The sequence below is a fragment of the Equus asinus genome, chromosome 19 (assembly GCF_041296235.1).
Source record: "Equus asinus isolate D_3611 breed Donkey chromosome 19, EquAss-T2T_v2, whole genome shotgun sequence".
Classification (NCBI taxonomy): Eukaryota; Metazoa; Chordata; class Mammalia; order Perissodactyla; family Equidae; genus Equus; species Equus asinus.
In genome coordinates this window covers 9362264-9377304 of record NC_091808.1, presented here as the reverse complement: position 1 = coordinate 9377304, position 15041 = coordinate 9362264, and the positions used below count along the sequence as shown (strand labels likewise).

Genomic DNA, 15041 nt, shown 5'->3' with positions numbered 1-15041 from the left:
TGATGACAAACTGTTCCTCTCGGTGGACCAGATTCTACCACAAACACTCTGTTGGCCTTGGGCGGCTCCCCCATTACCACCTCACTGAGCTCTCTCTGAAGCCTTGTGGGTTGGGTCAAATATTAATAATAATGATACTGTAACAGCAGCCAGCCTATCACAATGCCACCGCGTAGGAGACACTGATCTGCATGTTTCTCATGCCTCATGGCCCATAACCCCACACTGGCAGGAAATTGAGTTCTCAGGGGGATAATCCACCTGCCCCTAGTGACAGCCAGGAAGTGCAGGGCCCTTACCCAACCCCATCCCTATAGTCCCCAAACCTGGGCTCAAAACCCCTTCCCAGGGAGAAGCTGTGTACTCCCTCACCAGGCACCTGAAGAGGCGCACAGATTCCGGGTGAGAGGTCAGTGCTGAGGCCGAGTGGCCTGTTCTCAGCCAGGCAGATGCTGGCCCTCCCCCAGGGCCACATTTGCAGGGCAAAAGCAGAAGAACCCAGAAGCCTGCGCAATGGAGTGAAGAGCCTGGTGTGCTGGGGGATGGGTGGCCAGTGGAGCTGTGGGTGGCCCTCGGTGGCAGGCAGCCAGGCCAAGGGGCCTTTTGGGCTGTAGGTCAGACCTTCCTCCTGCTCTGGTCCTTGGGAAGGGCCATCACACAGAGCACTGGCCCCAGGGTTCTCCTCTGGAACTCTTGCCTGAAGGCCCTCCACATTCCTTGATTGGAGCTTGCAACATATTTGCACCCTGGGTTTTTCCTCCCCCTCAAGGGGCTGTTGAGCCTTAAGGAAAGGGCTGAAAGGACTCCTCACCCCAGCCTCAGGGGCCTGGGGCCCAGCTTGGCAAGAACAGCCTCCTTAGTCCTCCTACCACCTGTCTCGGACAGCGCCTAGGGGCCTCCTGGCAGGAAAGCAGCTCCCTCTCCTTGCTGTCTCTGGGAGAAGGGCTCAGAGCCCACCTCCGGAGCCAGGCAGGCCTCCTGGGTTTGCTTATTAACTACAGGACCTGGCCCACTGGGCTTTCTCCTCTCCGCACCTCCATTTCCTCCTTTGTGACGTAGGAATAATAGTATGTGCCTCTGGGATGAAGTGAGTCATTCGAGCACAGGGCCTAGAATCGTGCTTGGCATATTTGTAACCAATTGATGAATGTTACCTGTTATTTATTGGACCGTGAAATGTTTCCATTTCAATTCTAGGGGCATTCTGAGGTCCTACTGCATGCTCAGCGGTGGGACCTCAACAGGGAACAAAACCAGAACAGACATCTGGGCGCCAGCAGCGCCAGCAGAGGTGTTTACCTGTTAGAGGATTCTGGAAGTCATCTGGGTGGGAACACCCATCACCCCAGACCCCACTGGGCCAAGAATGCCCCTCTGTGTTCGAAGTCTACACTCATCCCTAAGAGTAGCTGGGTCTGGCACACACAAGCATATTAATAAAGGTTTGGCGACAAAAAAGGTTTTGAGTGAAATACTTATTGATGGATGAAAAGAAAGGAAGTTAGGCTGGGCAGACAGGCCTTCCCTTGGTGGGAGCTCTCAGGGGCAGGAGGGACCCCAGAGATGGGGGGGGCGGGGCCCAGGCGGGGGAGGCACAGAGAAAACTTCCAGAGCTGGGGCCCCGGCATAGGCTGCCCAGTCTCCTCCCGGCCTCCTCGCCTGTGGGTTTGGCTCTCCCAGCCCAGTCCCTCTTCCCTGCAGACCCGGCTCTAGGAAGCTGACCCGAGGGACCCCAACAGCTAGATGGGGGGGGGGCCTGCCTGGGGAGGGGCAAAGGGGAGAGGGCAGAAGGAAGTGGAGGGGAAAAGGGAACCCGTCTGCCTCTGCCTCCCCCACCGAGGAAAAGTCTCATCGGGGTCCTAGGGAAATGGCGGGGCCTCGGGGCATCCGGGGAGGATGGAGGTGGGTGGTGTCCGGGAGCCATCCAGAAACGACGGGCGACTCCAAGGGAACCTCCGCGGGGAAAACTGCGTCCCCGGGGGTGGGGGTGACCCTCGTGGGCTCCGAAGTCCCGGCTCGGCCACTCCGGCTCGGGCCAGGTGACCTTGGGCGGCTGCACGCGCTCGGGGACTTCGGGTTCCGCCTCCGAGCAATGGGCAACTCCCTCCCGGCCGCGGTGCGCAGGGCCGGGCGCGCGGCCGAGGGGATGGAGGGCCGGGGGCGCCGAAGGGGTTAACGCACCTGGGCCGCCGCCGCCCCTCCAGGCCCCTCCTCCGGCCTCCGGGAAGAGGAAAGTCACGGCGGGGGCGCGGCCCGACCTCCTCCCCCGCCCGCCCCCCGCCCGGGTCCCCGCCCCGGTCCCCGCCTGCCCGCCGCCGTCCGGAGCCGCGGCGCTCAGAGCTGCGACCCGCGCGCTCCGCTCCGCCGCCACCGGCCCGGGCCGCCATGTCTCCGTGGTGAGTGGGGGCCGGCTGGGCCGTCGCGCTGGGGGCCCTGGGCTAGGGGCGCGGGGACCCCGGGCTCCCCCTCCCTCGGAGGCCGGGGGGCGCACAGCGGGACGCCGGGCGGCTCTCGGGGATGAGAGGTGCTGCGCTGGGTGCCCGGGGGCTGGCCTCAGTTTCCCGCGGACAGACGGGCTCGCGCGGCGGGGCCGGAGATGCCCAGCGCTGCGCGGCGCCTGGACCGGCCGGTCGGCGGCCGGGGACCACGGGGCCGGTGCGCTCAGCCCTCCGCGCGGGCCCCGAGGCACCCAGATTCCACTCCTGGACTCCGGGAGTTGGGGACTCAAGGTCTCTCCGGCAGCTGGGTCCCGTCCCCCATTCCGAGGGCCTCCCGCGTCCGAGGCGACCTCCGTCTACCCCCATCCCCCGACCGGCTCTCCCGCTTCCCCGGGAGCTCGGCCTCGGCCCGCCTGCCTCTCCCCTCTCCTCCCTTCCTCTGCTCCCCTGCGGAGCATTCTTCCTACAAATGGAGTGGGGCTGTGCAGGTGAACAGGGTCTGGGGCGCAGGGGCCTCGCCGCATCCCCCTCTGCTGGGGTGACGCTCCCCGGGCTAACGCCAGTGGGGCCTCCCAAACTGGGGTGTGCGAGCTTCACTGAAACACCCAGGGCAGGAGAAGCTGACCGAGCACTCTGCTCTCCCCGCTAGGCTCGGGTCTTGGGTCACACCCCCCACTCCGGCACCTGAGGAGTCCCAGTCTCCCAACCCTGTACACAGGAAGCTGTGGGACCCCGTGGAAGAATGTCGCTGAATCGGGCTCAGCCTTTGATGGCCCTAGGTGCCTGGACCTTCAACCAGCCAGTCCTGAGGCCACCCGAGGCTGCTCGATGGCGTCCCGGTCTCTCCCATCCCCCTGCACCTGCCCATTGGTGGTTAGGGTCATTTCCCTGTTGGCCTGGCTCCGTAAGGCCACACTTTTCTGACCTGCCCTTTCTCTGGAGCCCTCAGCCCCTATGTGTCCTCAGGAGAGGCCAGGGCAGGTGGCCTGGTTCACCTTCAGATAGGGGTGCGGTGGGGGTTACCTGGAGAGTGGAGGTCTGAATATGTCCCCCTCCCAGGGCAGCAGAGCTGGAGGACTTCATCTCTCCTAGGGGATGTTAAGGGAGTGGGGCCCAGAGTAGGAGGTTAGGGGCCAGCGGACATGCCAGGAGATGCCCACTCCATTTTCAGGCCTCTGTCAGCTGTGAAGGCTGTTCTTTTTTTTAGGTCAGATGGACGAGGTGGAGGGGGGAAAGGAAAGGCATTTGGAGGTCCCAAGTTAGAGCCTGTGCCCCCATGTCCCCCACACATCATTGCGCCCCCGGGCTGCAGAGCACACGCCGTCTCTACCCCTCCCAGTGGTTCACTGGGTTTGCACAGGCACGTGAAGGCAAGTGGGGTGCCTTGCAGGGGCGAGGCACAGGGCAGAGGTCTCTGCCAGAGGTCACTGCCTCCCCTGAGCGAAGGAATCCCGGCATCCTGACCGCATACCCCCGGCCCGCCAGGCACTTTAGATAGCGCTCCAGTGCCATGTTGCTACCCTCATTTCGGGGAAGAAGAAATCACGGTTTGGAGAGGTTAAAGGAGACCCACTCACAGTCACTCAGCTCGTCAGTGGCAGGGCCAGGATTTGAACCCCGGCAGCCAGACTCCACAGTGCCTGTGCTTCAGTTCTGTGCTGCATGGCTCCCCTGGTGCTGGAGGAGGGCGGTCAGGGTGGGAGAGAAAGGGGGACCTTCCTCTGATGGCTCAGGGGGCCCAGGACTTGAGTCCGTGCCCAGGGTCCACTTGCCCATCTGGGATTGCAGGATAGGGGCTGCTGGGAGAGTCACAGGGCACTCATCCTTTGTCTGTACTGTCCTCTCCTCACCCCCCAGGAAGAGAACCGTCTACAAGACTGTGTGCCTTTCCCTGGCCTTGCTTGTGGCCATAACAGTATTCCAGCGCAGTCTGACTCCCAGCCAGTTTCTGCAAGAGTCCCCGCCACCCACCTTCGAGCCACAAAAGGCCCAGAAACCAAGCGGACACCTGGTGAACCCCAACAGCTTCTGGAAGAACCTGAAGGATGTGGTCACCCCCATGCCCACCGTCTCCCGGGGGCCCCAGGCCTGGGACGTGACCACCACTAACTGCTCAGCCAACGTCAACCTGACCCACCAGCCCTGGTTCCAGAGCCTGGAGCCACACTTCCGGCAGTTTCTGCTCTATCGGCACTGCCGGTACTTCCCCATGTTGCTGAACCATCCGGAGAAGTGCAGCGGCGACGTCTACTTGCTGGTGGTGGTGAAGTCGGTCATCACACAGCACGACCGTCGCGAGGCCATCCGCCAGACCTGGGGCCGGGAGCAGGAGTCGGCGGGCAGGGGCCGCGGCGCCGTGCGCACGCTCTTCCTTCTGGGCACAGCGGCCAAGCAGGAGGAGCGGGTCCATTACCAGCAGCTGCTGGCCTACGAGGACCGTCTCTACGGGGACATCCTGCAGTGGGACTTTCTGGACAGCTTCTTCAACTTGACCCTCAAGGAGATCCACTTCCTCAAGTGGTTTGACATTTACTGCCCCAACGTCCGCTTCATCTTCAAAGGTGACGATGACGTCTTCGTCAACCCCACGAATCTGCTCGAATTTCTGGCTTACTGGCGGCCACAGGAAGACCTCTTTGTGGGCGATGTCCTGAAGCACGCTCGGCCCATCCGCAGGAAAGATAACAAATACTACATCCCGGGTGTCCTGTACAGCAAGCCCAGCTACCCGCCCTATGCAGGCGGAGGTGGCTTCCTCATGGCCGGCAGCCTGGCCCACCGCCTGCACCACGCCTGTGACACCCTGGAGCTCTACCCCATCGACGACGTCTTCCTGGGCATGTGCCTGGAGGTGCTGGGCGTGCAGCCCACCGCCCACGAGGGCTTTAAGACTTTCGGCATCTCGCGGAACCGCAATAGCCGCATGAACAAGGAGCCCTGCTTCTTCCGCTCCATGCTCGTTGTGCACAAGCTGCTGCCCCCCGAGCTGCTGGCCATGTGGAGGCTGGTGCACGGCAACCTCACCTGCTCCCGCAAGCTCCAGGTGCTCTGACCCTGGCCTCTGGTCCCCTGCAGGGAGGTGGAGGGTTTGGGCCTTATGTGCTTCTGGGTGTGGTGGGGTGCAGGTAGCTGGAGGGGGCCCTCCCTCTGCGTACGCTTTCCAGAAAGTGGAGCTGAGGCCCAGGAATGTTTGGAACTGCCCGGACTGGAGAAGGTCATCTGGGGAGCGAGGCTGCTGGCCCCTGGCAGCCCTCCTAACCTGGGTCCGTTGCCTGGCTCCCTCTGACCTGGTGGGAGGTCCTGGTGGCCTCCGAAGGAACCCTGTGCTCAGGTACCTGGGCTCGGCCTGGCCCTGGATGGGTCTGTGGCTGCCCTCTTGAAGATTCTTCTCCCGTGAATTGCCTCAGTCTCCCCACAGGCCCAAGCGTGGCCCTTTCAAAAGAAGCTGAAGCCTGTGCAGGCTCACAGGTCCCCCATGGTCCACATTCCCCCACAGTCCACACCCCTGGGTCTCCTGGGGATGGAGCCGCAGAAGGCCCTCAGCATACCCCCAGACCTGCCTGGAGTCGGCTGCTCCGTCTGCTGCCAGGTGCCCTCGCTCCTGGCTGCGTCCTAGAATGCTCCCTCCAGGCCCCTGTCTGGAAGCAGGACCGGCCTCTCTGACTACCTCAGCCATCCTCAACCTCTGGATGGGCTGCAGCCCCAGCCCACCCCCGACGCAGGGCAGAGAGCAGCGCTCCAGCCCCCGCAGTCCCGGTGCTGCCCGACCAGCCCAAGCCCAGGGCCCTCTTGCAGCCCCACCAAGGCCTGGCTCCCTGGCCGGAAACCAGCCGGTTTGGCCCTGGAAGTGGACATTCCTCTCTTACTGTGAAGTTTTATTTATGAAGAATTTGGAGGTGGAAGGCGCCAGGCCTCAGGAGATGGTGGTGTTCTTCCCTTCCCTTCCCTCATCCCAGTGAGACACCGCCTCCCTCGGCCCCTTTTACCACAACCCCCCACCCCCACCCCGGGCCCCCCATGCCCGTCACAGCCCCGCCCCCCTGCGCGCCTCCTTCTCCAGGCCTGAGCAGACTAGCCTTTGCTCCTGCGAAGGGATGGAGTGACCCTCGAGGGCCACCCCACCCAGGTTCCGGGGTCCTCGGGGGTGGGTGCAGAAGGATGCCACCTGGTATCTCAGGGTGGAGTCACCTGGGTAAAGACTGAGGAATCACTTCTATTTTCTCAATAAAAGGGGACTGGTGTTTTTCTGGTGTGAAACTTCCTGTTGCCATTTCCATCAGAGGGTCTGTCTGGAACCAGGGTTGCCAGAGATTTCTGAAGACACAGCTTGTTCCTTGCTCTCAGCTAGTGGGTGTACAGGGGCCAGAGTCAAGAAAGATGCTCCTGGAGGGGGCAGTGACGTGGGGGTGTGAGAGAGACCTCGGAGCTAACAGGCCCCCCCCCCAAGTGTGGGCCAATGCATTCCTGTGGAGAGCAAGGCCAGAGTTGATGCCAAGGCTGAGGTTCCGGTGGGTGGGGTTGGCTGGGCCAGTCAACCTGGAAGCCTTGATAAAGTTGACAAGAAGCATTAAGATAGTGGCTCAGGGGGGTCCAGGGTTGGGGATCGAGGGGACCACAATGTGCCCAGAACCTTGAACTGAGCTGCTTACCTCCAGGGGGTGGAGAGTGGGGGGGCAGCTACCCCCAGGAGAAGGGTACGAGGGGCCACAGTGAGCAAGCCAGCAGCTCCCTGCCTAAGTCCAGCTCAGGGCATCGCATAGTAGATCAGCTGCCCCCAGAGAGTCATTCACTTATTAATGTCTGCACTCGGCCCCTCCTGCAGGTGTGAGATAGCAATGGCTGGGTCTGAATCTAACGTAGCATCTTAAGAGCATAGAAGGGAGGCGCAAGAAGAAATGGACATCCAAGCCCTCAGAGAGGGAAAAAAGGGGACACTTAAAAAATTAATTAAGAATTTCAAGGGGCCGGCCTCGGGGCGCAGTGGTTAAGTTCACACGTTCTGCTTCTCAGCGGCCCGGGGTTCGCTGGTTCAGATCCTGGGTGCTGACACGGCACCGCTTGGCAAAAAGCCGTGCTGTGGTAGGCGTCCCACATATAAAGTAGAGGAAGATGGGCATGGATGTGAGCTCAGGGCCAGTCTTCCTCAGCAAAAAGAGGAGGACTGGCAGTAGTTAGCTCAGGGCTAATCTTCCTCAAAAAATTAATTAATTGATTAAAATTAATTAATTAAAAAATAATTAATTAATTAATTAAAAAATAATAAAAAAGAGAATTTCAAGATTGCCACAGCAGTTAAACCAAGCACAGGGCCCTTCTGAGGCAGGGCCTCGTGACTGTGCAGGCCACCAGCCAGCCCTGTTTGTCACTCACCCTCAGAAGCCAGGGGCTGCAGAAAACAGAGTAGGGCATTACAGCCTCCGTCCACTCAGAGCTCAGTCCAGCAAGGGCAAGAGCAGTGGAGGGACACTGAGGAGACTGGGAGATGGAAGGCCCAGGCCCAGGTGGGGGTCCAGAGGGTCCAGGGGCAGCGCTGTGTTGAGCAGCCACCCGAAGGATGAACGGGCAGGCCAAGGGAAGGGCTTGTGCAAAGGGCTGGAGGGTGGGGAGGTGGGTGCATGCTGAAGCAGAGAGGCTGGGGCTGGGCTGGGCTGGGCTGGGAGGCAGGCAGCCTTCTGGGTTACAGGAGGATGTTCAGACATGATCCTGAGAGCAGAGGGGCAAGCAGCAAGGCACAGGGGCCTTGGATGTGCACCCCTACCTCTGGGCTCTGGCGTCTCCAGCTGGGCCCCGTGGACCGGGAGCTCTATGTGGAGCTTCCTCTTTGCTCCCAACCTCCTTTCAGACCACAGGTGCCCAGGTCTGGGCTGGCCAAGTGGGCTGGGAGAGGAGTGGGGCACCAGCATTAGCACAGCAGAAGGAAGGGAAGAAGGGAGAGGGAGCCCACCTGAGGGGGGCCAGTGTAACAGGACCCCCAGCACAGGGTGGGGAGAGGGCATCAGCCTGGGCCTGACAGTGCACCTGCATCCTGAAGGAGGAGTGGGTATTTGCCCGTGGTGGAAAGAGGTGGGAGGGACTGTCCAGGCTTGGGACACACACAACAGCCCAGAAGTGCAAAAAAGCCGGGCCTCCAGAGAAGCAGCCAGCTGCCCTGTGTGGACAGTGACGGAAACAGGAGAGCTGGCGTGAGGGTGTGCTGGTAAGAAAGGCATGCCTTGCTAAGACCTAGGGTGCTTTCCGCAGGCATTGAGGAGCCATTGCAGCTTCCAAAGCTAGGAAGAAACAAGTTCAGATGGGAACTCTAGAAACCTGACCTCCTCTCCAGTCCTCCATCTGGGGCATGGGGAGGCAGCCAGTACCAGGCCCCAGGAGCATCAGGCTGGGAACATGGAACCCGGTCCCAAGGCCTCCCCACCACTGTCCCCCAGCTCCTCTGTCCCCTTAGGAGGAATGGGGCTTTAGGAGAGAGAGGCTAGTGACTAGAATTCCTGAGCCAGCCTGTCCAGAAGAATGCCCCAGCCCCAACGCCGCCCCAGCTGACTGCAGCCCTCAGCCAGCTCCTGGCCTGGCTCTGGTCCCTCCACTCAGCTGACCCTGGTTTCCTCAGTCTGCCTCAGAGTGTGACCTGGCTGCCTCCAAAGACAGGCCTGACCTTTCCAAGGTTTACTGCTGATCATTTTGGGAAACAGATGCAAAGGCCATTCTGGAAGTTTCCAGAAGCTTCAGGTATTTACCATCTTGCTTCCTGGTAATAATGATAACAACTTGCCATTTTATAGAGCATATCTGATATGCCCAACACTATGATAAGCACTTAACATGTATAATCGGTATGCCATGAACTCAGGGTACCAGTATGGTTACATTTTCATTTTTCTCTTGATTGCGCAAGTCCTGAGTCCCTCATGTACCCTTTTTGGCAGAAAATTGAAGGGGAGCAGAATACGACACCCCAAAATATGTCTCTTTGGCATAAGGATTATCTTGAGCTGGTTACTTTTAAGAAACAGCAAACACAGAGCAGCTGTGGAACCCAAGTAGCAGTTACCTTCTTGCAAGGGATATTTACATATGTAAAGGAAATCTCCAGTTGTAAGTTTCTCCCTCTCTGTACCAGGAAGAGGAGGCTGGCTCTAAATCATAAGAAACTCACCAACGGAGAAGGCAGTGACATATTTGCATAACAACCTGTGGAACTTATTTACTGTGCTTTCGTAGTAACCTCCCACAAGCCGCCTCCTCCCCCTGCCCTCCCAACATCTTTCTTTCGTCTTTTACTGAAGATGGTATTTAAGGTGGTGGCTTGGGCCATTTTGGAGAGTTTTACTCAGTTTTTCCGGTTAACTCCCATGTATACAGGAGGTATACATACGTGTTATTCAACTTGTTTTTCTCTTGTTAATTTTTTATTACTGGGGAGAGGGGGAGGTCTCAGATAAAAACCCAGAAGAGCAGAGGGAAAATTATTTTTCCTCCCGACAGAATCCTACCTCTCCCTCTTGGAGCCCACTCACTCACAAACTGTCCAGAACCTCAGGGCTTCCTTGGTCCCAAGAGTGTGTTCTCCGGAAAGTCTGAGCTGGCCTCTTTGGCCCTTGCCTCTCAGTCCACACGGTGGCGCTGTGGAACGCAGCCCCCGGCACAGCCCTGGGATGCTTAGGCACCACCCTCTCGCACACATCCGTCTTTTAATCACCTTCATGAGCACAGTCATCCTCCCCCAAGAGCAGTAGCAAGCGAGGGGTGCTGGGGCCTGTGGCTCCCAGTCAGCTGCCCAGTCTGGGGAACCCCATAAACTCCTTCAGGCTCTCTCTGTCCCTGTGACACAACTTTCCATGCCTTTCGTGATGGTAAATTTTAGTCAATCCTCAACCTGAATTTGGGGAGCAGGTTGAGGGGGGTTGGGGCTCAAGCCCATTCCTCCCCAAGGCACTGAGCTTTGGATCAAAATACTTCCGCTCCTCCCCTGCCACCAGCTCTGCGATCCCAGGGGCCTTGAGAAGGGGTAGCCTTGTCAGGAGCGGAAGGTCCCATTTTGCTCTCCTGCCAGGTGATCGGTGCCCGGTGCCCCCTGGGCCTTATTTACATAACTAAAGGAGAGCACTCAAAGAGTCCTCCCCTTAACTGGGAAAGCCTGCTCCAAGGTGACTTAGTCTGCCCACCTAAGGTGAGAGGCAGGGAGGGATGCTTCTGGAACCCCATTATACACCACAGTCAAGAGAAGAAACGGAGGCTCCCAAGAGAAGGGTCCCACAGCTATTGTGTGACAGGACACAACTTGACCTGTCGTCTGTGCTCCTAACCCCTCACGCTCCCCTCTCCCAAGGACTTCACCTTCTCTCTTTTTCCTTAGTGGTAACTTCCACGGGTATTTGTGGTTTTTTGCTGGAAAACCCAGAGAATAGAAAAATGTAATGTCCAATGAGTGATCGGAAATTTGGTATTTTAGTGTTTGGGGGAGCCCTGCCGGTATGAACAGAGTAAGAAAAAAAATTTTTTCAGATAGTTATTTAAAATATTGTGAAGAAAAACTTTACTGTCTCAATGAAACTCTGTGCATGGGTTAAAGCGCAGCCCACAGCTGACCGATTCTGGCCCTGTTCCTTGTCTTTGAGCTATTTTGCACCTCTTTTTAAATTGCAGGCACTGATGGCTACCCAACAGCAGAGCTTCCATTGACTTCTCTCCCCCCTGTGGAAAAACCAGTTTTTTTTGTTTTTTTAAAGATTTTATTTTTTCCTTTTTCTCCCCAAAGCCCCCCGGTACATAGTTGTGTATTCTTCGTTTTGGGTTCCTCTAGTTGTGGCACGTGGGACACTGCCTCAGCATGGTCTGACGAGCAGTGCCATGTCCGCGCCCAGGATTCGAACCGACAAAACACTGGGCCACCTGCAGCGGAGCGCACGAACTTAACCACTCGGCCACGGGGCCAGCCCCTGGAAAAACCAGTTTTGCGTCCATTCGCAATTCAATTCCTTCACGCCATATAAATCCGTGGTTTTTGACGTCTGCTTGCCCTCATATGAGTAAAATAAATCTTCACCTCGCACTCATTTTTATACCTGTACAAATTATGAATTTAACTTTTTCTGAAAATTACCTTTTAATAATTGCTTTTATGTTAAAACCAACACACATTAGGGAGTCGAATGCAATTTTTGCATGTATTTCTAATGCAAAACTTGCATCGTGGAATAAATCTTACACCTTCCAGGTGAGCCTAAGCATGGAGCTCAGTCCTTCCCCAAGGGCTCAAGCTCCCCGCGTCTGAACCCCCCCTCCACCCATGAGTGTTGAAAAAATGCTTGCGTCCAGGCCCCAACCAAAGCGAGTTGCATCCGAACTTCCAGGGTGCGCGCGAGTCCAGGTGCCAGGTGGCCCGGACCCTGGAGGCCAGCAGATGACCTCTTAGGAATCTCCTCGCCTGTTTTTCTCTGGTGTGGCCGAATCCAACAGGAATGCCCGGAATTCTTGCCCCCGCTCGCAGGCTAGGCAGCGCCCCCGGGGGCTGGCAATCGCCGCGGAAAGGAGTTGCTGAAGGGCACGGGCGTCCGAGGGCGATCGGCCCAGCCCGCGACCCCAGAGGCCATCGCTGAACCGCCTTGGACTTTAGTGGGGACCATCGTGCTTTGCCGTCGGGGGTGACTGGGGCGGCGATGGGTGGCGATGGAATCTGCTGGATACTCGGGTTCTGGGCAGGAGGTGGGGATGGCGGCGCCGCAGGGTCCGCTCCCCCAGCGCGGCATCGCCCAGCCGCCCCTACCTGCGGGCACGCGCCACTCGGCCGTGGGGAGCGCGGGGGACGCGCAGACCCCTCGGGGCTCGCTCCTGAGCCGCCGCGCGCAGGGGGAGGAGTTCCTCGGTGCGGTGCAATGCCAGGAGAGGGCAGGGAGCGCCCCCAGCCGACCACGTAGGACATCGTGACAGTAGGAGTGGAGGGACGATTTGAGCTGCTTATGTGAAATGTGTAACTTGCATTACTTGCGCCTGAAGTGATCCGCTACCTGAGGGCATGTGTGCCTCAAAAATGCTGGAGAGCTCCGCACCAAACTGTTGAACAAGAAATGTTTCCTGGTAGTGGGATTCCAGGTGTTTTTATCCTTTTCTTTCTGCGTGTCTGTATAAGGAAGACTTTCTACCACCAGCCTGCATCACTGAGTTGAGGGGTCAAGTTTAGGGGATAGAAGTGTGCCAAGATCTGGACAGACAGGGTGGCCTTGGAGGGAGGGAGACATTTTGAGGCCCTCGGCGCCACCTTAGGGGGACTCTTTCAGGGCAGGGAGGAATGATTCTCGTTTTACCCACCAAGGAGATAAGAGCAGCCCCTTAAGGTTGACAGAAATCACCGTGGCCAGCCCACCCTCGCCAACCTCCTGGGGTCAGAATGGGGGGCCTTAGGTATCAGGAAATAGTTTGCTGTGTTGTAATTGTTTAGTATCTGAGCTCTCATAGACAAATAATACAATAATCCACTTTTTATAAAAGCTAATATGCGATGTATATAGCCAACACTGGTTAGGATATGTTTGGCTGCAAGTGATAAATTTCAGATCAGACGGGTTGAAATCTTGAAGAGGATTTGCTGGCTCACATGAGAGAAAGGCCAAAGGCAGCCACCTTCAGGGCTGGCCTGATTCAGCTGCTCGTCCAGGATAGAGACCTAGGGCAGTCCCACTTGCCGAAGACAGCTGGCTGTAAAATGATGGGTGGAGGTCTGCGCTCAGGCAGCAGGGCTGTAAAAGCTGGACATCGACCACCACACTGGACATGTGTATATGGTCTGGAAGACTTGGAGGCAGGTCTGGAAAGAGCTGGCCATCCACCATAGCTCCTGCAGTTAGCTAAAACCAGCTGCCTGTTGAAAGGCCAGGCTCAAGTCAGGTAGCCCAGCTCATCCGGACCTAGTCAAACATTTATTGCTAGATTTGTTTTATGTAATTTGAAGCTATGCTGTTTGGCACTTTAAAAAAGTAGTTACTGAAAAATGTATCTTTTATAATGAAGACTTATGAGCCCTCGTGCATCCCAGTACACCCAGTATCCCTCCAAGATGTCCCACTTGCTCCCCAGAACCTGTGCATATGATATTACTCCTGTAATTCAGTTGCATTTTATGGCACAGTTGACCTTAAAATAGGGAAGTTATCCAGGTGGGCCTGCCCTAGTCCCATGAGCCCTTAAAAACAGAGAGCTTTCTCTGGCTACCGGCAGAAGGAGTCAGAAAGACTCATAGCAGAAGAAGGATTCCAGGGGCCAGCCCCCATGGCTGAGTGGTAAGTTCCCGCTCCGCTTCGGTGGTCCAGGGTTTCAGTGGTTCAGATCCTGGGTGGAGACCTAGCAGCACTCATCAAGCCACGCTGAGGCGGCACCCCACACAGCAGAACCAGAAGGACCTACAACTAGAATATGCAACTATGTACTAGGGGGCTTTGGGGAGAAGAAGGGAAAAAAAAAAGATTGGCAACAGATGTCAGCTCAGGGCCAGTCTTTAAAAAAAAAGAAGAAGGATTCCACATGTCTTCGCTGACTTAAAGATGGAAGGGACCAAGTGATCAGGAATAAGGGTTGCTTCTGGAAGCTGAGAGCAGCCCCTGGCTGGCATTCAGCAAGGACATGGGAACCTCAGTCCTACACCTACAGGGAACTGAAGTCTGCCAGTAACAGAAGTGAGCTTGGAAGAGGAGCCTGAGTTCCAGATGAGAATACAGCCGGCCAGCACCTTGATTGCACCACACGTGCTGGTCTTCTCACCTACGGAACTGTGGCGTAATACGTGGACATTGTTTAAAAAAACCTAAACGCTCAGCAAAAAATGTTAAGAATACAAGATGTTGGGGCTGACCCTGTGGCCGAGTGGTTAAGTCCGTGCGCTCCACTTCGGCGGCCCAGGGTTTCACCAGTTGGGATCCTGGACGCAGACATGGCACCGCTCATCAGGCCACTCTGAGGCGGCGTCGCACATGCCACAACTAGAAGGACCTGCAACTAGAATATACAACTATGTGCTGGGGGAGCTTTGGGGAGAAGAAGAAGAAAAAAAAGAAGAAGATTGGCAACAGATGTTAGCTCAGGTGCCAATCTTTAAAAACAAAAATACAAGATGTTGCCAAACCCACAAAAGTGGTGAGTCTTTAACACACTATTTAATCAAGCTAGAATAGATACAACTGACAAAAAACTAAAGATGTCAAAGAACCGACACACTACCCTGAAGAAGAGTGAATCAAAAATCCGTGTCTGTGCTACACTCGGCTCGTACCTTCTTTTTGCTACACGTGTGTGTTGGGAAGAAAGAAAATGTCAAGTATTCCCCAAAGCGGAAATTGCACAGGCCCAACTCTATCTCTGTGAGACAGTGAGCCAGAAATTTCCCACAAAAGTAAACCAAACAGTAAGAACAATGGCAACAATCCTCACCTCTTTCTTGATTAACTGTTGGGTCGAAGAGAAAATAAAAACTATAATGGCGGGTTGTTTTGCAATCAGGAATACCACATAATTATATTTATGGGGATAATGCCAATTTACGTCATTCTGACTTCAAGGGTGTGATGCGTTAGGCCTTGGCCCTAAAGCAGTGGCTGTGGAACATTGTGAAACTTAACA

General features: G+C 56.7%; 1 protein-coding gene across 2 annotated transcripts; it reads left to right on the top strand.

Moving 5' to 3' along the window:
- Positions 1 to 281: 281 nt before the first annotated feature.
- Positions 282 to 6703, top strand: B3GNT7 (UDP-GlcNAc:betaGal beta-1,3-N-acetylglucosaminyltransferase 7). Of its 2 annotated transcripts, none has more exons than XM_070489423.1 (2): positions 282 to 409; positions 4296 to 6703. In XM_070489423.1, the coding sequence occupies exon 2, from the start codon at positions 4498 to 4500 to the stop codon at positions 5488 to 5490; it is 993 nt and encodes a 330-aa protein (XP_070345524.1). In that variant the 5' UTR covers positions 282 to 409; positions 4296 to 4497; the 3' UTR covers positions 5491 to 6703. The 2 variants fall into 2 exon arrangements, with proteins under 2 accessions (XP_070345524.1, XP_044607449.1); XM_044751514.2 differs by lacking the exon at positions 282 to 409 and adding an exon at positions 1882 to 2396.
- Positions 6704 to 15041: the final 8338 nt, after the last annotated feature.